This window comes from Miniopterus natalensis, chromosome 4, assembly GCF_054644295.1.
Source record: "Miniopterus natalensis isolate mMinNat1 chromosome 4, mMinNat1.hap1, whole genome shotgun sequence".
Taxonomy (NCBI): domain Eukaryota; kingdom Metazoa; phylum Chordata; class Mammalia; order Chiroptera; family Miniopteridae; genus Miniopterus; species Miniopterus natalensis.
This window is the reverse complement of record NC_142084.1, coordinates 68,546,177-68,571,825: the sequence shown is the minus strand read 5'-3', so window position 1 is coordinate 68,571,825 and position 25,649 is coordinate 68,546,177. Positions and strand designations below refer to the sequence as shown.

General features: G+C 40.0%; 1 protein-coding gene across 1 annotated transcript in view; it reads right to left on the bottom strand.

The window, feature by feature from the left end:
* Positions 1 to 22,463, bottom strand: part of ADGRE3 (adhesion G protein-coupled receptor E3) — a 39,686-nt gene extending 17,223 nt beyond the window's left edge. The window contains exons 1-6 of the mRNA XM_016219664.2: positions 22,430 to 22,463; positions 19,312 to 19,362; positions 16,905 to 17,027; positions 12,610 to 12,647; positions 8,133 to 8,316; positions 2,975 to 3,094 (exon numbers count right to left, since the gene is read on the bottom strand). Coding sequence (XP_016075150.2) covers positions 2,975 to 3,094; positions 8,133 to 8,316; positions 12,610 to 12,647; positions 16,905 to 17,027; positions 19,312 to 19,362; positions 22,430 to 22,454 — 541 coding nt within the window. The 5' untranslated portion in view covers positions 22,455 to 22,463. The remainder of the gene's footprint in view (positions 1 to 2,974; positions 3,095 to 8,132; positions 8,317 to 12,609; positions 12,648 to 16,904; positions 17,028 to 19,311; positions 19,363 to 22,429) is intronic.
* Between the last annotated feature and the right edge of the window lie 3,186 nt (positions 22,464 to 25,649).

The following is a 25,649-nucleotide window of genomic DNA, read 5'->3' as shown; positions in this document are numbered from 1 at the left end:
TGAACATGAGGAGCCTCTCAGATACTCAAACATTGGGTCCTGACATTTAAAATGATCTAATCTTGCATTTTATTAAAAATACAGTATGACTTTGCTCTTCTCTAATAATCTTACTAGATTTCTTTAAAATCCTACTGTGGCTAACTTTATTTCAGAAAGAGGAAAATCCATTACTATATGTTGATCAGCTCTGTAAGATCTTAGCTCAGTATTAACCACCAGATCATTTCTTTTTTTAAGAGGGTTTGCTTGCAGGTTGAATTCTTAATGAAAGATAGTGTCTGTTAAATGCTGTTTTCCACTACTGATCATCTGTAAGTATAAGCCTGAGAAAGACCTCTATTAGCAAATTTTCCTTACATTTCAGAGAACAAGTCATCTGGGGCAGCCTTGTGAAGTGCAATGAGAATTTATCACTAAACAGACAAATAATTTATGTCAAAAATACAATTTAAGTGTAAATGGCTCAGGCTTAAAATCATTTATTTATTAAATACCTATGCAAGTTGTTACCTCAACTGTTAATGTAATTATATACCTCATTAAAGATTTATGTGTTCAAGGGAAGAAAAGGAGTCTAAGGGCAAGAACTGAGTTTCTGCATTTAAATCCCAGTTTTGCCACTTACTAGCTCCACAGTTCCTCTAATCAGGCTTCTCTGGCCTCATTCCAGGGGTCAGAAGTAGGAGAGCGCTTCTGTTTCTCTAAGTTAATGGCAATTTCTGTTGTCAGAATCAAACACTGGTAGGTGGTTGGAAAACATCAGCAGCTGATAAGTCTGTCTGTTCTTATGCCTGGAAATTGCTTATTTTTGAGCTGAAATATCCTGGCACAAGAGCAAAGCACAAGTAGAAGGAGAGGAGAGGCTGTCGAGGTTTCCAAGTTTGGTCTCCGTGGCCTGTGGTTTTGTTCTGTGAGATGGTTTATGGGAGGGAGGGTGTGTCACATCTCCAATTACCTATGAAGTCCCAGTTCACACCTGGTGTCCTGGTGTGATTTAATAGCACCCCCTTCCTATCTTAAAATTGTCACTGTTTGGAAATAAATGACAAGGTTGCTCTAGACCAGCAGTTCTCAACTGAGGGAGATTCTGCCCCCTCAGTGGACACTGGGCAATGTCTGGAGGCATTTTTGGTTGTCACAACTGTGGGGTTGCTATTGGCATCTAGTGGGTAAAGGCCAGGGATGCTGCTCAGCACACTATAGGGTCCCCACCCCAGAGAATGACGTGGCCCCACATGTCAATAGTGCTGAGGTTGGGAATCTAGAAAGAACCTGAAGGACAGAGAAATGTCCCTCTATAACATTAGTGGGTTCTTTGTCACAAACCCATCAGTGTGTTCTTTTTTCTCATTAGTAATGTTAAGGCGTCAGCCTAAATGTGGATTTAATTCGCTGAGCATTTGTTATTGTTATCCAGGTAAGGTGCCTATAGAGAAAGAATTAATGGTTCCGATCCTGAAAGGGATCCCAGTACAGTGAAGGAGACAGGGCTGTGTCAATAGACAGACAACACAACACAGTAGATGCCCGGATAAGGTAGGCTCAAGATGCTGGGGAGGGGGTTGGAGCACAGAGGAGGGAGGGCCTGACTCTGGTGTGGTGATGAAAGTGGGCAATCCTGGGAGGAATCATGGACCCGGTGAAAGTTGAGCTGTGTTAAAAGAAGAGTCAAAGTTCACCCAGTGAAGTGATGGTTGGCATTTCTGGCAGAGAAACAGCCAGTGCAAATGCTGGGGGGTGGGACCACAGGGCCCATTAGGGGATAATAGTCTGCTGCTCTGCATGTCTATGCCAGGTGCTCCTCAAAGCACATGGAATCACACAGCGATGTCTGTAATTTACTTAAATAATTCAGCATGGACAGTTGTTATGGGCTGAGCTGTGTCCTCCTAAATCTGTATGTTGAAATCCCAACTCCCTGCTCCCCAGAATGTGACCAAGGAGCAAACTGGGCTGAAGATGTGATTTGTGTAGCCTGCACTGTGAAGTCTTGTACACTCTCTCTACAAATTGTGAGTTGCAGAGGAATCCTGTGACAATGCAAGTGTGGTTGGAGGTTGGCTTCCTTCCTCCGCCCGGCTCATTCACAGATGGAGGCAGATTCAAGTACTTACCTTCTCGAGGGAGGAGAGAAAGTGACAGGAACTACTTGTCTCATGAAATTTTCTCAGATCGAAATGTGGTTTGTTGTCTATGTTTTATTGTCTTTACTTTGGGATTTTTGTTGGATAGTATAGACAACTGTACCCATGTTTACATGATTGGATTTCAAGACCCCATTTATCATGCCATAGCAGTCTTAGCTATTTGGCAGTTGTAGTAAATGTATTCTTAGATTTAAAAATTGGAGGTTTTCATGCAAACAACCCAATTTTTGGTTTCTCTTAAAAAAAAAATCAGAGAGTCTTGGCAGTTACAAAATAGTCACAAAGATGTAAAGTCCAATGTAGGGAATATAGTCAATAATATTGTGATAACTATGTGTGGTCAGGTGAATACTAGACTTACCGGGGATCACTTTATAAGTTACATAAATGTCTAACCACTATGCTATACACTTGAAACGAATATAATCCTGAATGTTAACTGTAACTGAAAAATAAAAAATAAAGTATTTGTTCTGTTTCTCTGGAAAATCCTGACTAAAACACTTACTGCTGCTTCCTGGGATCACGTCCTAAATAAACTTAACTGGAACCCCTTACAATTGCTCTAGAAGCTGCTTCTTGATGAACCCAAACAGATTCGGACAGAACAGCCTCCAAATTGCAAAGAAGTCTCTTCCATGCTGAAGAATAGAAAGCTTCCACTTTGGGAAGATGTCTTTTTTTTTAAGGAAAAGGCTCAACTGATACAATCTTAGAGTAACAAACCCATCAGATAGGAACCTATTTGGGATGTTTCCTCATGACTCACACAGTGATATTGCTGTGTGTGTCTTAGGGATTCTGAATGCAGCCACCACATGTACCTTGTATGTTTCCCTGGATGACGTCATTGCAAGAGATGTCCAGTGAGTTCGTATGGACTCTCAGGTTGAAGATCTTTCTTTCCTTGGAGCAACGGTCTGTAACAACTCGAGTTTCAACAGCTGGTAAGGAAAGCACCGGGCAAGCTTACCATTATCATAAGCTTTAAAAATGTGCACAGCAACAAAAACAGGTCACATTTACTGAATGTGTAGAAGGTGCTAAGCACTGGGCTAAGAGCCTTATACACTGTCATGTTATGACAGCATCATATAACCCCATGAGGGACCATTATTCAGAGGAGGAAACAGGTTCAGAAATTAGGGGTCCTCTCTGATGCTTCCGGTTAAGATGGGGGCATAGGTAAACATGGTACTCAAATCCTCCCACAACCACATCAAAAATACAACTAAACTACAGAACAACCATTATTCAGAGTTGCCTGAAATCTAGCTGAACGGAAGTCCTACAACTAAGGATATAAAGAAGAAGCCACATTGAGACTGGGAGGAGTAGCAGAGACATGGAATGGGCTGGTCCCACACCCACATGTGGCAGATAAAAATCAGGAGGGATATCTTGGCTGCAGAGGTCACTCCTGAGGAGCCAAGGGGTCCCAGCCCCACAATAGGCCCATTCGCTTAGGGCTCGAGTGCTGGGAAGAGAAGTCCCCACAACTTTTGGTCGTTAAAAACCAGAGGGAATTGTGCCTGAGTGAGACAGATGGCTGCTGGAAACCCAGGCAGTTCCACTTAAAGGGCCCATGCACAGATTTACTTGTATTCACTCACTCTGAGCTCCAGAGCTGGGACACACAGGGAGCAGGGACACATGGGGAGGAACTGAAGTGTATGGCAACAAGGTGAGAGTGGGAGAGGCAGCTTTCTCCCAGACAGAAGTGCTGGCAAAGCCATTGTTCCTTTTCTGAGCCCTTTTCCCACAGAGCTGGCAGGCGGGCACCATATCTGAGTCTCCAACCTGGCTATCACTGTTTGCCCTGCCCTGGTAATTCCCCCAGAACCTGCCCCACCACTTGCAGGACCACCCAAGCTGTTTCCAGTGTCTTTTCCATACAACTGGCCTCTTTTGCCTCATGCTTCTGACTTTCCTACAATCTCTCCAACAAGCAGCATCTGGCTTTGGCATGCCCTGTACCTCTTGGTAAGTGGCCCCAGGCTCGGCACTAGTGGCAGCTGATGTTGGTTTGCAGCTTGGCCTCTCCTGGGCACCTCCAAGACCAGCACAAGTAGCAGCCATCTGCTGATGGCTTTGTAGCTCATGCCGGTGGTTCTGGGCAGAACACAGGCAGTGGTTGACTTTGGCCTGCACCTCCTGGGAAGCTCTAGAGCCAGTGCATCCTGTGAACAGCTTCAGACCATATCAAAGCACCACCCAACCACCCCTATAAGTGACACACTCAAGGGGCAGACTCTGCAGGCACCAAAGCACTGCTTAAGTCAGTCCCTGTGTGGGGTGGCCTCTGCACAGCTGATCCTCCACAATGGTTGCAGCCAGTCCTTGCAGCTGATCAGCCTGGGGGTAAATCCTTCCCACTAACATATCAACAGCAATCAAAGCTCAACTACAACAGGAGGGTGTATACAGCCCACAGGGGGGGGTGCACCTGGAGTGCCCAGCTCGGGTGAATGGGGAGGCTGTGCCACTGAACCCTATAGGACACATACTACATTAGGCCACTCTATTAAGCCTGGGAGATGTAGCAGCTCTACCTAATACGTAGAAACAAAAACAAGGAGGCTGCCAAAATGAGGAGACAAAGAAACACACCCCAAATGAAAGAACAGGACAAAACTCCAGAAAAAGAACTAAACAAAATGGGGATAAGCAATCTACTAGATGTAGAGTTCATTCAAAACATTGTTTATAAGGATGCTCAATAAACTTAGGGGAGGAGTAGATGAACTTAGGACTTGAACAGCAAAAAAGGGCATAGAAACCAAAAGAACCAGTCAGGAATGAAGGATACACTAACTGAAATGAAGAATAATTTACAGGGAATCAACAGTAGAACATAAGGAAGCAAAAAACACCCAACCAGAAGAGCGAAAAGAAAAAAAGAATTAAAATAATGAGGATAGAGTAAGGAGACTCTGGACAACTTCAAACATAGCAACATTGGCTTTATGGGGGTCCAGAAGGAGAAGAGAGAGAGAGAGAAATGGAAAACCTATTTAAAAAAATAATCATGGAACGCTTCCCTAACCTGATGAAGGAATAGACATATAAGTCCAGGAAGCACAGAGAGTCCCAAACAAGATGAACCCAAAGAGGCCCATAACAAGACACATCATAATTAAAATGCAAAAGGTTAAAGACAAAAAGAGAATCTTAAAAGCAGCAAGAGAAAAGTAGTTAGTTACCTACAGGGAGCTCCCATAAGACTCTCAGAAGAATTCTCAACAGAAACTTTGCAGGCCAGACGGATTGGCTAGAAATATTTAAAGTGATGACAAGCAAAGACCTACAACCAAGATTACTCTACCCAGCAAAGCTATCATTTAGAATAGAAGAAGAGATAAAGAGCTCCCAAGACAAGAAAATGCTAAAGGAGTTCATCACCACCAAACCAGTATTATATGAAATGTTAAAAAGTCTTTTTTAAGAAGAAAAAGAAGAGATAAAGAATATGAACAATAAATGGCATAAATATGTATCTATCAACAATTGAATCTAAAAAAACAAAACAAATGAACAAGCAGAACAGAAACAGACTCATAGATACAGAGAAAATTTTGAGTGAAAAAGGTGAAGGGATTAAGAAGTAAAAATTGGTAGTAACAGAATAGTCATGGGGATGTAAAGTATAGCATAGGGAATATAGTCAATAATATTCTAATAACTATGTATGGTGTCAGACGGGTATGATATTTATTGGCCTGATCACTTAGTGTATTGTATAATGTCTAATCACTGAGGTGTACACCTGAAAGTAATATTGTATGTCAATTGTAATTGAACAATAAAAATGATTTAAAAAAAGAAATTTGGGATTGGGGGTGCCGTGAGAGAGAAAAAAGAAATTAGGTAAGACTCTGAGTACTGAAATCAGGTTATTAAATAACATTCTCTAGTACAACCATTTATAGAAATTTATTCTCAGAACTATCATGGGTGAGAAGGAAGATTTAACTACAAGAAAGTTCGTAGTGGCACAGATGATGATGATGGTGAAAAATGGGAATGATCTAAATGTTTAACAAGAAGGAGTTGATTAAATAATTGATGGCTTATCTTTATAATGGGAAACCATGCTTCTGATAAAGATGAAATCATGGAAGAACTGCAATGAAGAAGCGAGCTCATAGAAATATTTAGCTTAAAAAGAAGACTGGCTGTGTGGGTTGGAAATTGTTGAAGCTGGGTGATGGATGCAGCAGGGTTTTTATTTGGTCTCCTTTTGTATATGTTAAAAAAGTTAAAAAAGGCAAGCAACAAAATAGCATAACAAAATAACCAAGAATGATACTATTATAGGAATATGAAAAAAGAATACTATTTAAACAAAATTTTGTAATAAGGGATGGAAAATAGAATAATCAAAATTGTAGTTACCAGCCCTTTTTCTAAGTGTATTATGCGCTATTATTATCCCATTTTATAGACGAAGAGACTGAAGCTCACTGAGGTGAGGGCACTGGTTACCGATCAAGCAATTAGAACCTGGCCTAATCAGGAGAGATGAGAGTTACTTGCAATTTGGAAAACGGTTTAATTTAGAATGAAAGTGTCCAGATTCCAGTTTCCCAAGATGGTTAGGCACTAGATTTTATTTTATCTTTTGAATTTACTTTCATTCATTATTATTTTTATAGAGCATAAAGTATTTTATCAGCCAAGTTGGTAAAAGAAAAATGGTTAGTTAGGCATACGCCAATCCTTTGCTATCCCTGAGCTGAATAAAAGCACAGCAAGCATTTCTGGAGGCCAATATAGTGATGTGCATCAAAAGTCTCACATGTTTTCTTCCCTTGACCTAACAACTCCTCCTTTATGAATTTATCCTAAGAAAATATCAAACAAATACACGCATACATTTTTAGTGGTCTATATCACAGGGTCATTTGGCAAAACCCCACATTTCCCAGAATAGGAAAATAAATTATGGCACACTCATACAATGCAACTGTATAAACCGCTGAAGACAATAGGTAATGATGTTGTATATAGTTTTCATGGAAAGATGTTAGTGGGATGAGTGAAAAAGCAGGTTGTGCAACCGTATGTAAAAGATAACATATACGACAAATACAGGATGTCCCCCAAAATGTATATGCACTTTAACAGCTGAGAGCTCAATTTTGAAAATTAAATGTGTTTTAATAAACTCTGCCTTTATGATTATTTAAAGTGTGTGTATACATTTTTTTTGGATACCCTATATGTGTCTCTTTATCAAACATATGCCTAACTAGGTGTAGGGTTGGAAGAGTGGGCTGTGGGCAGATTTGGCTTCTCTAAATTTAGTTTTGTTTATGTGTTTTTCCTAATTAAAAAATTAATACTTGGATTTGCTATATTTTATTTTAAAAAATAAAAATTGTGTATATTTAAGGTATATAACATGACTTTACACACATATACATAGTGAAATGATGACCATAGTCAAGCTAATTAACGTGTCATCTCACATGGTTATATAATATGTATGACAAGTGCAATAGGAGGATTTTCATTTTTAAAATATGTTGTAAGATGTTCCTTCCACATGTGCTATTAGGTTATGTAGGCACTAGATTAAAAAAATACTCTTAAACTCAAATCCCAGGCCTGGGATTGGAAACCACTGACAATGGTTTTTTTAAACAGCTCCATGGAGGTGTAATTGATTATACATCAAAGTGTATCAATTTGATGAGTTTTATTGGTGTATACGCCTGTAAAACCACCACCACAATCAAGGTAGTGAGCATCTCCATGCCCCCCAAGTTTCCCCAAATTATCTCATGCCCCCTTTTCTTCCCTCCATCCTCCCCTCCCTGTCACTATAGATTAGTTTGCATTTTCCAGCATTTTATATAATGGACTCATGCAATGTATTTATTTATTTTTCTAATTGCTTAATCCAACTCCCTCTCCTCCCCTCCCTCAGCCAGTTCCGTGTGTATTAGGCCTTATTGTCTCCTTACCCACAGTACTTACCCACAGTACTACTTTGAATTTTCTGGATTTCTTGGTCTGGGGATTTCAAGGCAGATTCTAAGACATCCAATTCCAGAGTCTGGAGAATAGATGTGGCCTTGGATGCGACTTTACTCTTCTCTCCTGATCCCCATAGAGACTTGTTGGTGAGGAGTGACTCAAAATGCTCAAGAACCCGTTGTAGCTTTAAAGATATAAATAATAACAGTCATAATAATTACAATAATCATCATAATCTACTGTAATAAGTCCCCACAACCTCAAGGGACAGTAGAAAACAAGAGAAAGCAGGTTCTGGAGTCAGAAGACCCAGTTCAAATCCTGACTCCACCATTCACTGGCTCTGCAACCTTGGGAAAGTCACTCAATCACTCTGTGCCTCAGTTTCCCCACCTTAGGATGGGGACAGTAATAGGACCCTATAGAGTTTTTGGCAAGATTAAATGAGTTAAGAGAAGCTATGTGTCTGTGCCTGATAAATACAGGACAAGGGTTAATTATTAGGAACCTCTTTTACCAACAGGGAAGTGGTAAGTTTGCTAGAAATAGAGCAGTGTGGTTCTCAGCTTGGGCAATTTTGACCCCCTGCGGACATTTGGTAAAGTCTGGAGGCATTTGTGATTGTCACCACTGAGGGGTGCTCCTGGTATCCAGTGGGTGGAGGCCAGAGATGTTTCTCCACATCCTCTAATGCACAGGATAACACCCCAGGTCCAAGAATAACCCAATCTCGAATATTATAACATTATAATGTTATACAAAGAGAAATTCTGAGGCAGACATAGCTCAGAAGGTACTCTAAATGGCCTTTTTTATTTTTAAAAAGTAAGCTTATTGGGGCGACATTGATTAATAAAATTATGTTTCAAGTGTACAATTCTATGATGCATCATCTGTATTTTGCATTGTGTGCCCACCATTTAAAGTCAAATCTCCTTCCATCATCATATACTCAACCCCCTCTACCTTTGACTACCCCCTCATGCCCCTAATTGGCCTTTTAAAACCAAGACATTTGTCTATGAAGGATAGGAAAGAGATGGACCAGAGGCTGAAGAATGGGCCAAGGTGAAGGTTTAAAAATGGAAACATAGTTGAGTTAAAAGGCTGTTTTTGTGCTGATTCCCACATCCTTGTACTCAAAGTGTGGTCCTTGGACCATCAGGGTTAGCATCACCTGGGAGCCTGATAGCAATGCAGATTCTTGGTGTACTAAATCCCCACCTGCACTTTAACAAGCTCCCCGAGGAATTTGTGCATCTGTTAAAGTAGTAGACATTAAGTCCCATCAGGATAGGGACTTTGTCTTGTTCACAGCTATTTCCCAGAACCTAGAACAGTTCTTGGCAAATAGTAGGTACTCAGTAAGTATACATGTACTGGATGAATGAATGCCCTGAAGAGGAAAATGCTATCACGCCAAAGAGCTATAAGCAGAGAGATACTTAAGGGCTGGAGGAATGTTCAGAACTGGGGTTCATATAAACCTTCCTAATGTTCTGCTCTTCCAGTCTGAGTCTTCATGGGAATTCTGAGCTGTCCCCCCTTCCTCAGCTGATACAGATCTATCTGTCTCCTCAAAATGACGGCTGAAGTCTTCTTGGTTTAAACCCGTTTGTACGGAGCAGGCATCAAAGTATTGGCCTTTCAGAATTGCCATTGCAGTAACTGACCCAGCACGATGACTTTGCACCTATCTTTTCCTGGCAGGGCATTTTTTTATTGAGGTGAAATTCACACAACATAAAATCCACCCTTATAAAGTATACAATTCAGTGGCATTTAGTACATTCATGACGTTATGCAACGCCTCCTCTATCTAGTTCCAAGACATTTTCATCACCCCAAAAGAAAACTCATTAAGAAGTCACTCCCCATTTCCTCCTCCCCCAGCTCCTGACAACCACTAACCTGCTTTCTACTTTTATGAATTTGCCTATTCTGGACATTTTATATAAATGGAATCAGCCCTGGGTGTCGTCCTGTGCACCACAGGGTTGAGGGTTCGGTTCCCAGTTGGGGCACATGCTTGGGTTGTGGGCTAGATACCCCCCCCCCCCCGCCTAGGGGGCAGGCAGGAGGCAGATGATCAATGTTTTGCTCTCACATCGATGTTTCTCTCTCTCACTCTACCTTTCTTTCTAAAAAATCAATAAAAATATTAAAAAAATAAAATCATACGTTGTATGACTTTTTGTGTTTGGTTTCTTTCACTCAGCATGTTTCAAGGTTCATCCACATTGTAACATGTATTAGAAATTCATTCCTTTTTATGGCTAATAACATTCCTCTGTATGGATGAATGACATTCTGTTTGGATGAATGACATGTTGTTCCATTCATCTGTTGAACATTTGGGCTGTCTCCACATTTTGGTCATTGTGAATAGTGCTGCTGTGAACATGGATGTGCGAATACCTGTTTGAGTCCCTGCTTTCAATTCTCTTGGGTATATTCATAGAAGTGGAGTTGCTGGGGCATATAGTAATTCTGTTTAACTTTTTGAGGAACCTGGCAAAAAATTTTATAATGAAATATTCCTTTTAATTACATGCTTATTTATTACTTCCATGAACATTTGTTGAATTCTCTATGAGGGCTTGGTCTTATTCCTGCCCTCGAGAAGCTCAGTCTATGGGGGTGACAGCATATCATGTAAATGTCAGTCTGCTGGAGATCACGTGGATATCATGGAAGGAACATGTACTCTGGATCAGTCACCGTGCTAAGTACTCCACATATATAATTTCATCTAAACTTCCCATCTATCCAAGGAGGTGGGCACCATTATTAGCCTCATTTTACAGATGTGTAAATCAATTCTTGTAGCGTGTGATGGTTAGTTTTATGTGTCAATTTGACAAGGTCAAAGAGTGCACAGATATTTGGTCAAGCCTCATTCTAGGTTTCTCTGGATGAAATTAACATTTGAATGGGTAGACACAGGAAAGTGGATTGCCTTCCCTCATGTGAGTAGGCCTTATCTAGTCAGTTAGGGGCCTGAATAGAAAAAAATTTTTAAGTAAGAGGGAATTTTCTCCTGCCGAACTACCTAACTGCCTTGAGCTAGGACATTGATTTATTTTTATTTTTTTTTCTTCAGACTTGAACTGAAACATCAGCTCTTCCTATGTTTCAAGCCTCCAGGGTTTCTGCTCTCCTGGTTCTCAGGTCCCTGGAACACTATCATCAACTCTCCTGGGTCTCCAGTTTGCCAGCTGCAGATCTTGGGACCTGTCACCCTGTACTCCAGACAACTTGCCCTAGACTCCCTCTCCCTACTGGTAGCAATGCAACATTGCAGCAACCTAGCTATGACCAGGCAGTTGAGGACAAGATGCCAGGGGATGGTGGAGCAATAGTATGAAAAGAACTTGGGCACTCTTAATGGCCTCACAGAGTGGAATCCTTTCACCAGCCTAGAATGTTAACTTCTGGACTGTTAACTCAGAAAGTAATAAAGATCTGTCTTTTAAAAGTCATTGACTATTTGGGCCTCTGTTGCAGTAGCTCAGCATACTCTAATATAGTCTTGCTTAGTCTGTCTTTCTTGGTCTGGGATAGATCCTATCTTTAGGGGGCAGCACACACACACACACACACACACACACACACACACACACACACACGCTCTATCTATCATCTATCTATCTATCTATCTATCTATCTATCTATCTATCTATCTATCATCTATCTATCTATCTATCATCTATCTATCTATCTATCTATCTATCTATCTATCTATCTATCTATCTATCATCTATCTATCTATCTATCTATCTATCTATCATCATCTATCTATCTATCATCTATCTACCTACCATCTATCTATCTTCATCATCATCTAATCTATCTATCTCTATAGTGAGAAATATAGTGACATATGTATAGAGTGATAAATATGGTGATATACAGTTGACCCTTGAACAACATGGTTTGAAGTGAATGGGTCTACTTATATGTGAAATTTTTTCAATAAATACCATAAATGTATTTTCTCTTCCTTATGAATTTCTTAATAACATTTTCTTTTTTCTAGCTTACTTTATTTGTAAGAATACAGTATGTGATACATATAACATACAAAATATGTCTTAATCAACTATTTATGTTATCAGAAAGGCTTCCAGTCAACAGTAGGCTATTAGTAGCTAAGTTTTTGGGGGAGTCAAAGTTATACGTGGATTTTCGACTGCATGGGGGTGGCAGTGTCCCTATGCTGTTCAAGGGTCAACTATAATATATATCATAGTTATATATAATATAAATTATCTAACATTATATTATATTGTAATGAACTTATAATTAACATACATTATATATGAAAATATATTATATATCATGTATATAATGTATCAATATATGATATACAATATGTAGTACACATATAATATATAGTACCCATCTTCATTTGCTAATTTTGGGCTTTGTAAATATTTGTTACCTGACTAGGTCCCAGGACTCAGCTTCCACTCACCTCTTTACTGCCTTTAGTTGTGGTTGAGGAGGTGAGCTCTGCAAAAGACACCATGGGAAGTTACTGTTGGAACTGAGAGTGAAAGGATGGAGAGTGGGTAGGTAAGGTGAGTAACTTGAATGTAGAATGTCTGAAGTCAAACTAATTATTTTCATTGACAAACTTCTATGCTCTTTGGGAGATCAGAGTCCAAGTTCCTTGTTACGATGCAGAGCAGTGTTTTCCCACTGGGGGTAATTTTGTCCCCAGGGGACACTGGCAATGGCTGGAGACATTTTTGGTGGTTACAGTTTGGGGCAGGGATGCTACTGGCATCTGATGGGTGGAGGCCTGGGATGCTGCTCAACATCCCACAATGTACAGGACAGCTCCCAACCATAAAGAGTTATTGGATCTCAATGCCAATACTGCTGTGATAGAGATACCCTGGCAGAGAGGAAGCAGAAAAATGTAAACTCCAAATTCTTTAATTCAGACATGGCTGGACATTATAACTGAAATGGCTGAGGAAACAGAAAATTAAATACCTCAGGTTTTAAACTTCAGCCTGGCTGGGGATTAGAACAGAAACAGGAGTGTCCATTTTTGGTTATCAGCTGTTAATGAATGGGACCTTGTGTGCTGTTTATTGTGCATTATGAGGACAACCATCTCTGTTTTAGAAAGATGAGAAAAGGCTAGCAAATGTTTATATACATGTTACCACCAAACTGAGGTTAAATCTATTCCTAGACAGAGACCTATGCACAGAGAGAATCTCATATTCTTTGAACAGAAAATATACATTTAAAAAATATGTTTTTATTTATTTTTAGAGAGAGAGAAAGGGAGAGGGAGAGAGAGATAGAAACATCAATGAGAGAGAAACATCAATTGGCTGCTTCCTGCACTACCCTTACTGGGGATTGAGCCTGCAAACCAGGCACTTGACCTGACCAAGAATCAAACTGGTAACCTCTTGGTGCATAGATTGATGCTCAACCACTGAACAACACCGGTCTGCAGAAAATATGCTTTTTTTTTGTTTTTGTTTTTGTTTAAAATATTACAGATGTCCCTTTTTCGCCCCAATGACCCATTCCACCCTGTCCCACTCCCCTCCCCAGTCCTTTTCCACACCATTGTCCCTGTCCTTGGGTTGTGCATATATGCACATAAATTCTTTGGTTAATCTCTCCCCCTCCACCCACCTGCCCTCCTCTGAAAATATACATTTTAATAAACTCAATCATATGCTTTTGCAAAGAAACTTCTAATAAAGTTTTAAAAAGTAGAAAATCTTAGCCATTAGTTTAAAATCTCTAATAAATTTTAAAAAATTAAACGTGATTCCTTTATTTTCTAGTACAATGAGGATCATATAAAAATGAATAATTGTAACAAACAATTGTTTCTTAGATATGACATCAAAGCACAAGCAACAAAAGAGAAAATAGATACATTGGGCTTCATTAAAAAAGCCAAACCAACAACACTTTTGTGCTTCAAGGGACACTATCAAGAAAGTGAAAAGAAAACCCACAGATGGGAGGAAATATTTGCCAATCGGGTATCTGGTAAAGGACTAGCATTCAGAATATATAAAGAACTACAACTCGGTAACAAGAAAAGAATACAAATAACCTAATTAAAAATGGGTAAATAATTTGATAGACATTTCTTTTTTTTTAAATGGAAGGGTTTTTTTTAAAAATTGATTTTTATAGAGAGACAAAGGGAGAGAGAGAATCAGCGATATGAGAGTGAAACATTGCTCAGCTCCCTTCAGCTACCAACCCCCAGGGATTGAACCGGCAAACTTTTAGTGTGTGGGACAACACTCATCCAACTGAGCCACACTGACCAGGGGTGATAGACACTTCTTCAAAGAAGATAGAAAGCATGTGAAAAGATTCTCAACAGCATTAGTCACTAGGGAAATGCAATCAACTACAATGTGATATTGCTTCATACCCACAAGATAGACTATAATAAAAACAGACAGACCATAAATTGCTGGGAAGGATGTGGGGAAATTGGAACTCTCATACACTGCTGGTGGAAATGTAAAATGGCACAACCACTTTGAAACACAGTTCACAAGTTCTCAAAAAGTTAAGCACAGTGATCATATGACGCATTAATTCCACTCCTAAGTATCTACCCCAAAGAACCAAAAACAGGTGTTCAGACAAAAACTTGTACATAATGTTCACTGACTTCATAATAGTCCTAAACTGGAAATAACCCAAATGTCCATCAATTGATGAACAGATAAGTAAAATGTGATATATTTATATAATGGATATTATTCAGCCATAAAAAGGAATGAATTACTGATACCTACTGCAACAAGGATGAACTTTGAAAACATTATGCTGAGTGAGAGAAACCAGACACAGATGAACACATATTATGTAGTTCCATTTATGTGAAATGTCCAGAATAGGCAAATCCATGGAGACAAAAAACAGATTAGTGTTTTCCAAGGTCTAGGGGGAGGAGTAAATGAGGAGTCACTGCTAATGAGTTTGGGTTTCTTTTTGAGATAGTGAAACGTTCTGGAATTAGATAGTAGTAATGGTACACAATTTTGGAATATATCAAAACCTACTAAATAATATATTTTAAAAGTGTGAATTTTATGATATATGAATTAAATCTCAATAAAATATGATGGTGGCTTTACAGGACTGGTCTCCAACGATGTCTCCAACCAATGTCCCTATCGCTTACCAGGCTATGGATACACTGACTTGATTTCTTTTTCTGGAACCAGCTAGACATATTTCAATCCAAAGATCTTTGTACTTGTGATTGCCTTTGCTAAGTTTTCTTGACTACCACTTCCATTCTCTACAATCTACGTAGTTAGGTAATATGTTGACATTAACTTATCATAATAACAGTTCTTAAAGCAGAAGTTTCAGCATTGGCACCAACTGGGGTTGACACCACATTGCCAAGTGAGGAACCAGCCCAGGTGCAATATTTGCAAAGGAGAAGGTGTTTAGAATCTGGTCATATGACTTTATATCCTCACTCATATCGAGGGTGTGAAGGATCGGGAGTTGACAAGTAAGAAAGGGAAGACTTATTTGGAGAGAGCTGATGCTGTGCTGTGAGCCCCTCCACTCCCGCCCAAGAGGAGAGATGTGTGTGGGTCCTTTCCTCTTCATCTTACTCCAAGAGAGAAAGGGATTTTAAGGAGTTCATTTGGCTAATTATATATTGCCTATATTTTGTCGGGACCCAGTTGATTGGTGCCTATTTCCCCCTAAAAAACCTGAAAGGTGAGCCATTGGCTTGCATTGGGCAGAGAAGGGATATCTACTCCACCTGCACACCCCAAGTTTCTTGGGCAAAGGTGGGTGAATATTTCCCAAGAACTAGGCATGGGTCAGGTGTGAGTGATTTGTGGTGTGCAGTTGCTTAGGTCCTGTCCAAGATGGTCACCTGGAGTGGCAAGTGGACTTTAGCAGGAAGAAGCTGGAGGAATTGCAGGATTCCTCCAGGATGAGGAAGGTATAGAGAGGAATTTGCTGTTATCAAGGAAATTTCAGGGCAGTGACTGAGTAAGAGGGGAATTATCTTCATACAACCCACAAAGGTTCTCGTGAGAGAAAGTGTTATAACTCAGGAACATAGAGGCTAAATGGCAACAATAGCATCAGCCAAGTAGAGACTTTTCTGCTTCCTTTTCAGATTTCTTCTGGATTCCAAATGTAGCAAGATGGGGCAGAGAAGAGTAGAGGTGTTAGGTGGGAAAGAGGACTGACTGCAGGTTTCCAACCAGCAGGGAGCTCGAACTAGGGGAAGGAAACAAGCCAATATTAACTCAAGTCTGGAGTACTTATTCTTCTATAAGGTTGGACCTTTTAATTATTGAGTTGAGACTGCATTTTGCATCTTAGAGGACCGCAGGAATTTATATTAGAAAAGTTTCTGCCTAAGCTTCGTTCTCTCTTTGCCATGACTTCTGTGTGTATTCTCTCTCCTTAACTTAAAAAACACCCCAAACCCAAGCATTTATATGATGCTTTATAATCCATGAAGCACTGTCACATTCATTATCTTACTCAATCCCCCTACCACCCTCGTGAAGTCAGCATGATCATCCCCAAGTTACAGAGGAGAGTCCTGAGACCCAGCCAGGCTCTGGAAGAGCCCCCTTTGCGGACTTCATGGGAGCGTTTCCTTCTTGGCGAAGGCTGAACCGTAGTGTTCGGCACCGCACATTCCTGTTACCTCCCCACAGCCCTTATGCTGCCTACCTTCCAGTTCCAGCTCTGGCGGTTTGAAAATTACACACTTACCTTGACATACCTCCAAGGGGAAAGTGAAGAATTCCTTCCCAGATTTGGAGACGTATCCTTTGTTGCAAGTACAGTACTTGTCCTTGACACAGTTAGCATTTTTGGGGCATTGAGGACAGGCACCTGCAGGAAGAAGAGAGGCAGGCCAGATTCACTGGGGTCAAAAACTCTCCAGTTATCATTTGGCTTTGTTGCTGAGTAGGGCCTCTCGAGGCTGAGGGAACCTGTACCTTTTTTCTTTTGTGAGATCTCAGTGCAGTAAAAAAAATTAGAGATACTATTTATATACCTTGCAAAGTGATCACTCCGATAGTACCCACCTGGTAGCACACATAGTTACAACAACTTCGTTGGCCATATTCCCCCATGCTGTACTTACATCCCCAGACTATTTTCTTTCTTTCAATTTTATTTAAAAAAATTATTATTATTATTTAACTTTATTTTTTTTAATTGTTGACAGTATTACAGATGTCCCCCATTTCCAGCTCCCACCCTTTGCCAGCCACCACCCAGCCCCTGCCCCATGCCGGGCCTTCACTGCACTATTGTCTGGGCCTGTGGGTTATGGATATATGCATATGAGTTCTTTGGTTAATCTCTTCCAGTTCCCTATCCCCTTGCCTCTGAGATCTGTCAGGGTATTCCGTGCATCCATGTCAGTTTATGTTTGTCAGTTTATTTTGTTCATTAATTCCACATATAAATGAGATCATGTGATACTTGTCTTTCTCTGACTGGCTAATTTCACTTAGCCTACTCACCTTCAGGTCCATCCATGCTGTCCTAAAGGGTAAGAGAGCCTTCTTTTTAACAGTTGCATAGTATTCTATGGTGTGAATGTCCCACAGCTTTTTTATCCCCTCATCTATTGATGGGCACTTGGGCTGTTTCCAGATCTTAGCTATTGTAAATTGTGCTGCTATGAACATAGGGGTGCATATATTCTTTCTTGTTGGTGTTTTGGGTTTCTTAGGATATATTCCTAGAAGTGAGATCACTGGGTCAAATGGCAGTTCCATTTTTAATTTTTTGAGGAAACTCCACACTGTTTTCCATAGTGGCTGCACCAGTCTGCATTCCCACCAACAGTGCACTAGGGCTCCCTTTTCTCCACACCCTCGCCAGCACTTGTTAGTAGATTTATTGATGACAGCTAACATTCAAAGAAGAACTAACACCTATCCTTCTCAAACTAGGTCCATCCATGTTGTCAGAAATGGAGAGATTTCATAAATGTCTGATCAATAAGTTGTATACCTGGAACTAATATAATATTGTATGTCAACTATAACTGAAAAATAAATTTAAAAAATCTAAAAAAATTAGAGACACCAAACCCAAGTTATAGAGGAGTGCATGATATAGGTCTGGGGTTGGCATTAAACAAATTAATCTTAACAGAAAATTTTCAATGCAACATATTGTGTCATTCTCAAGATCACTGCAGAATTTATAAAAGGGGAATGAGTTAGTTAAGACTTGGGACTCTGGGTTCAATTCTGGTTTCACCACTTAATAGCTATGTGTCTTTGCATAAGTACCTTAAACTCTCTGAACCTCAATTTCCTCAACTGTAAAATAAGTTATTGTGAGGAATGAATTAATACACACAAAGTGCTTTGGGCAGGGTCTGGTACATAATAAGTGTCAGTTATGATTATAAAAATTTGAATTTGGAAGATACCATGGGATGTATATTCTGTTAATGGTATATGCTATCTTTGTAACCCTAGGTATAACTTCATTTAGACAAAGATACACTAAATATCTTAATTTGAGACTCCTTGGGAATGAGTGGAAAGAATAAGGCTGGGGAAAAATTTTGAGCTTTGGGTCTAGTGAAGAGATTTGGGAGCTGTAAAGGGTTCATGGGGAGTGGGTGCTGGGAACACTACAGGGGACCACTATGCAGAGTTTGGCTACGCAGAATGCACCCTTTGTCTAAAAATGCAGAATCTCAGGCCCCACCATAGACCTACTGAATCATAATCTAGTGAGATCTCCAAGGATTTAAAGCTAACCTGAAATGATCTTGTTCTTTTTATGTTGACATGCTTATGATCAGAATGAAATGGTGACCATCATGCTGTTTCTTCCCACTTGAGTGTTTACTTCAAGAGACTTTGTTTTATTTATTGTTCTATCTCCACCTTGGGAACATTGGGGGTACTAAAAGCAAACAAATAGGCTAATAAAAGTAAAATAAAAAGATAAAATATATCCAAATTTGATGAAATAATCAATTAAAAAAGAAACAACACAGGAGTAAGCCAGCTCAAGTTCTGTTCCCCAAACAAGCCTCTTTTCTCTAGCCTGTTGGAGGATGTGGATGGCCCCAGGTTCATTCTTGGGCCACATCCCTCCTGGTCTCTGACGATGGAAGACGCAGGCTTTGAGCACTCACCTTTGGCCTTCTGAATCATGACTATTGACAAACTCAGTAGAATGCAGAGTCCTGGAACAAGGAAGCAGAAGGGACAGACATGAAATTAATGAGAAAAGATCTCAAGAAATTCTCCAAGGCTGTGTATCAGTTATCTATTACTGCAAAACAAACCATCACAAAATGTAGCATCTTAAAACAACATTCATTTTATTATCTCTCATTTTATTATGATATCTGTGGGCCCAGAATCTGGGAAGAACTTAGCTGGGTAGTTCTGGCTCAGGGTTTCTTATATTGTTGCAGTTAGACAGTGGCTGGGACTGGAGTGGCTGGAAACTGGGCATTACTATCTCTTCCTGTGATTTCAGGGCCTGGGGTAGTTTGAGCTTACTTCCAACATGTTGACCTTGGTCAGGCTGCACAGGAATCAAAGTTTATCCCATCTCCACCAAACTAGTCCACCATCATCTACACCCATCATCCCACATACCCTTCCATTACTGGGAACCACTTTTTAATTTTTTAAATTTTATTTATTTATTTATTTTAAAAAAATATATCTTTATTGATTTCAGAGAGAGGAAAGGAGAGGGAGAGAGAGAGATAGAAACATCAATGATGAGAGAGTCATCGATTGAGCCCACAACCAGGGCATGTGCCCTGACCGGGAATTGAACCCGGATCTCCTGGATCCTAGGTCGACACTCAACCGCTGAGCCACGCCCGGCTGGGCTGGGAACCACTTTTGTAAAGCTTTATTGAGGTATAATTGATATACAAAAATGACACACATTTAATGTATGCACCTTCATGAGTTTGGACGTGCATATACCATATACCTATGACACCATTACTACAATCAAGGTCCTAAAGCATATCTATCACCTCCAAAAATTTCCTAGTGTTGTTTTGTGGTCTTCTTTCTTCTTTGGTAAGAACACTTACCATGAAATCTACCCTTTTAACATATTTTGACACACACGACACTGCAACGTTAACTCTAGGTACTATGTTTTACAGTGAACCTCTAGGACTTATTCATCTTATATAACGAAAACTTTATAAACAGAAAAACAACTCCTCATTCCCCCCTCCCCCTGGCCTCTGGAAACCACCATTTCATTTTCTACTTCTATGGGTTTGACTACTTTCGATACTTTCTATAAGTAGAATCATGAATTATTTGTCCTTCTGTGTCTTGCTTATTTCACTTAGCATAATGTCCTCGAGGTTCATCTATATTGTCACAAATGGCAGGACTGCCTTCTTTTTAAAGGCTGGATAATACTTAATTGTATGTATATACTTTGTATGTATACTTTGTATGTATTCTTTACCCATTCATTGGCAGGACCCACTTTCTTAGGGGTAACCAAAGGTGCAAATAAGGTTACCAGTCACCAGAGCTAAATTTTAACCAGTGCACACTAAAAGAACTATGTTGGTGGTTCATACTGAAACACTTCCACAGTAGTCATGGCCAGAACCAGGTTCCAACTAGTAAAAGATATCGCTGAAAAGTATTTCCCAGTTTCTAAAACTCAGGCAGTCTGGGCCCTGTCACATTTCCTCAAGGCTAGACTTTAGGGTCTCCTCCCAGCCCCACCAGCAACACCACTCTCAATGGTATGTTCATGTACTTAGAGTTTCCAAAAAGTCATCAGTATGCTGGAATCCCAGAGTTCTCAGTCTTTAGAAATCATCCACTGACTTTTGTTGTTGTTGAGGTCCTCAGTTTCAATTTGCTCAGACATCAGTTGCGCAAATTTGGACATTGCCATCTTCTGAGGTTGGGGTAATAACATAAATGAGTAAATGCATAAAGTCTGGCAGAAATCTTCCATAAATGCTAGCTTCCTCTATTATCATTTTATTTGCATGAGAATCCTTTCCTAATTCTTGACCTGATGCTGATTTTATTCCACTGCTTGTTCCACCCAGTGACAAGGCAGAGAGTTTATGGATAACCAAACTCACCAATAACCTATTTCAAAAGTGTCTAGGACTCTCCAGTTGGCCCCCAAACAGGAAATATATTGTTAGGGTTTCTCGCATTTACATTGCACACTCTCTCATTTAAATTTGATTCCACAGATATATAATACACATCTCTTCTATGTAAAATGTCGTGGGAGGGGCTACAAAGTTGAGGGGACATGACATTTGCTTTCAAGTAGTTTATATTATTTTGATAGGATTTATGGTGTGTCACTCCCTCTGCAAATAAATAACTGTGAGACTTTAAGCAAGTCTATAACCTTCCCATGATGCCATCTCACATCTGTTATGTGAAGATGCTGTGTGAAAATGAGTGTAAAACAATTTTAGCTTGATGCCAGGCTCAAGTAGGGGCATGATAAATGTAAGCTTTGGTTGATTTTGTGGCTGTCGATAGTTCTTTGACCTGGAGCCAGAAGGACGGACTGGATTTCAGAGTTGGGGAACTATATACAAAGAAGTTGTGGTTGAAGCCACAGAATCATGGTATTCCTTTAGGGAGAGGGAGTAGAAGGAGAGACGAAGACCCCAAGCAGAATCCTGTGGAAAGAGCATTATAGCAAAGATCTGAGCCAGATGGCTGGGGTAGAATCCTGGCTCTGCCATTTGTATGTGGCTTTTGACAAGCAACATAACCTCTTTGTACCCCACTTTTCTCATCTGTATGATGGGGATAATAATAGTACTTGCCTCCCTCCTGGGTCTATTGAGAGGATTAAATGGGTTAATACATATAAGGAGCATAGTGAATGTTTAAAAATATTGGTTGTTATTAATAATATTCTTGGTACAGGAAAAGGAAAAGGGTTGGGGAAGAAAGACTAGCAAGAGGCAGAGAATGAGTTAGGGCAGCGCTAGGTCAAAGAAGTTATCAAGAAGGAGAGGATATCAATTAGAAACCAAAACCTGTATAGAAGAAGATGAACAACTCATTGGATTGGACTGTAAGAAAGATTTTAGGGATATTTGGGAGCATAGTTTAAATAGAGTGGTGAGGTAGGAAACCATAATTTAAGAGAAAAGGAGACTGTTCAAAGCAAAACAGAGAAAAGAGAAGGAAAAGAGAGCTAATTGTTAAACTGAGAAGCTCCTGATAGGGGGTAGGTTTAGATACAGGCGTTGTCGAGGTTACACGTACCTGGAAGAAGTGATGGCCCCCGCATTTCTGCTTGCAGGTAATCCTTGCCGGCCAGTTCTGAAAGCTCTCTACTACCCTTTAAGCCACTTTTCCTGGGCCAGTAATCTTATGAGGATTGACATAAGTACCTATGGTCAACCGATTGAGGAATTTGTTCTTAGAAAAGTGAACTTCTCATTTTTCACCATCAGACCATGGTTCTCTTTTCTTACTTGTTTTTTTTTCTATGAGTTGACTTAGGAAATTGTTCTCAGAAGAGCAAACTTCTCTTTTTTCACCATTAGATCCATGGTTCTGCTTTTTATTTTTTTAATCCTCCAAAGATGTTTAATCACCCAAAGATGTTTTTATTGATTTTAGAGAGAGAGGCAGGGAGAGGGAGAAAGAGAGAGAGAGAGAGAAACAATGATGTGAGAGAGAAACATCAATTAGTTGCTTCCCATGTCCGCCCCAAGAGAGGAATTTAGTCCTAGGTGTTTTTTTCTTGTTTTATTTTTCCTTCCGTTTTTCTTGCTTAGGCAACTGCGTGGGTGATCGTTATCACTCCCACAACCATCCCCACCATCTTCTTCACCATCACTATCACCAGCACTACCTCTACCATCTTCATCACCATCATCAGCAGCAGCAGCACCACCACCATCATCCTCACCACTGGAACTGCTTTTGCTAAGAATACCAACAACGTCCTTAATGCTATAACCTGTGAATATTTTTCAGTCTTAATTCAGTCTGCTCTCTTTCCGTGCCCTCCATGACATCATACTCTACTCATCTGCCTCCATTTCTCTTGCACACTTGCCCTGTCTTCTCTATTAGCCACTCCTCCATGACTTGATTTTAAATACTTACTCATGGCTCTATTTTCACTCTACAATCTCTTCCTATATGATTTAGTACATTACCATGATTTTAATTATCACCTGTTGGCTGTGGAGGGGGAAAGCCCTTCCTTTTGTGATCCAGGCTATATATTCAACATATATTGATATAGCACCTCAAAATCAATTTGTCCAAAACGAAATTCTTTCTGTTCCCCCAAACCAGCTTTTTCTTCAATGTTCCCTTTCTCTGCAGCAAAGGAGCACTCCTGTTCTTTATCCTTAGTGGTCTTCTGGGGTTGGGGTGATTGTTGGGGGCAAGAGTTGTTCAAGAAAGACAGGCAGTGCCACCTAATGGTCAGGACAATGTTACTAAAGAGTGTTGGCTCTAGAGCCAGACTGCCTAGGTTCAAATCTTGGGTCTTTCACTTAATACTGTGTGACTTGGGGAAAGTTACTCAATTTCTTTGTCCCTCAGGCTTTTCTGACTTCGGACAACTTCATGCTGCTCTTTTCAGCCTCCAAGCCTTTGCATGTGTGGTACCCTCACCTGGAATTGCCCCCTTTCTTCCACTGCTCTGCCCTGGCCAGGTCCTTCAAGTGTGTGTTGTTCTGTATATCCTTACTTGACCCCAAATGTATATCCACTACAGCCCCAGTCTCCCACCTGGAGGTGGAGTTAGTATCTCCTCCCTCTATTCATATCACATTTAATCAAATGGAAGGAATGATCAGTTTTAAAGTACACCATTATTTTATGTACCAAACAAAGGAATATATAAAAAAATAAAATGGCAATAAATATGTACCTCTCAATAATCACTTTAAGTGCAAATGGCTTAAATACTTCAATCAAAAGATATAGGGTAGCTGAATGGATAAGAAAATGAGACCCATATAATATGTATCCTCAGGGTTGTGATCTCCACTGATTGGTTGGATCTCCCACCAGGGAAGGGGATTATTAGTCATAGCACAGCTGGTCCTGAGGTCACCTATGGCATTGCTCTGCCTTGCCTTGCTTTTCTGGGCCTGGAGCTGAAACACAGCTGAGGCCTAGACGTTGTCTCTAGTTTGACCAAAACATTGTCTCTGTGGTCAACAGACCTGAGGCTTTGTTCCTAAGATTATTTGATGAGGTTCAGAACTTCATTGTTTTGAGGGCTTAATGCTTAAGGGAATAGTCATGCAAGGGCTTGTATGGGAGCTGTATGAGGCTATTCTCTGGCCTCCTTGTTCCTCCTAGAAAGAGGTCTACCACATATACTGAGGGGAGGAAGTGTCAGGGGAGGGTCTGTGTTGCCTGACAAGTGATATGAAAGGTCAGGGGGTCTAAACCACATGACCAGAGATATGCTAAGGGAGGAATGGTTGCCCTGGAGGTGAGGGCCCACTTTAGAATTCTCCCTTGCTAGGCACCCAGGGCTTTCCACTCCGGTGATCTTCCATACCTGGCTTATCGTGCTTACTCTGCTCATGTCTGTCTAACTGCTTACTATAGCATTATCTAAGCTACATGACAGATGCGTATTTATTTACTTATTCATTGTGTTGAATTTTAACAAGATTATTTGAGCCAAACTAACAAAATATGCCAGTGAGCAAGATCTCCAATGCTATGGAGAATGACAGTTTTGTAAATACATATTTTTTTTAAAAATAATTTTTTATTTTTCAATTAGTTGACATACGATATTACATTAGTTTCAGATGTACAACATAGTGATTAGACAGTTATATAATTTATGAAGTGATCACCCCAATAAATGTAGTACCCATTTGACAAAATACATAGTTATTACAATATTATTGACTATATTCTCAATGCCATACTTTACATACCCCATGACTATTTTGTAACCACCAATTTGCACTTTTTAATACAAATACATATTTTTAAGAAAGAAGAGTCAGATTTCCTATCTATTGTCTTGAACAGATTTTCGTATCTTATTTTTAGTGAGAAGGGCAAGTTGTAGAAGAAATAAGATACAGTCATGAGCTTCTTAATGATGGGGATACATTCCGAGAAATAATATATCATAGGTGACATCACAGAGTGCACTTACTCAAACCTACATTGTATAGCCTACTACACACTTAGGCTATATGATGTAGCCTATTGCTCTATATGGGAGGAAAGATCATTTTCCCTCTACCCTACTGGGTTCTTGGTTGAGACATCCCTGTATTAAACGGCAGAGTAACAGGAGAAAAAACAAACAAAAGTTTAATAACGTGTATATCTCCTATTTACATGAGAGAGCCTCTGGAAAACTGAGTAACTCACCAAGATGGCTGAGGCCAGCACCTTAAATACCATCCTTAGCTGAAGACAAAAGAGGATATTGGAGGTAGGAGGGCGTCAGTTTTGGGAGGTTACCAGGAAAAGCGAAGTA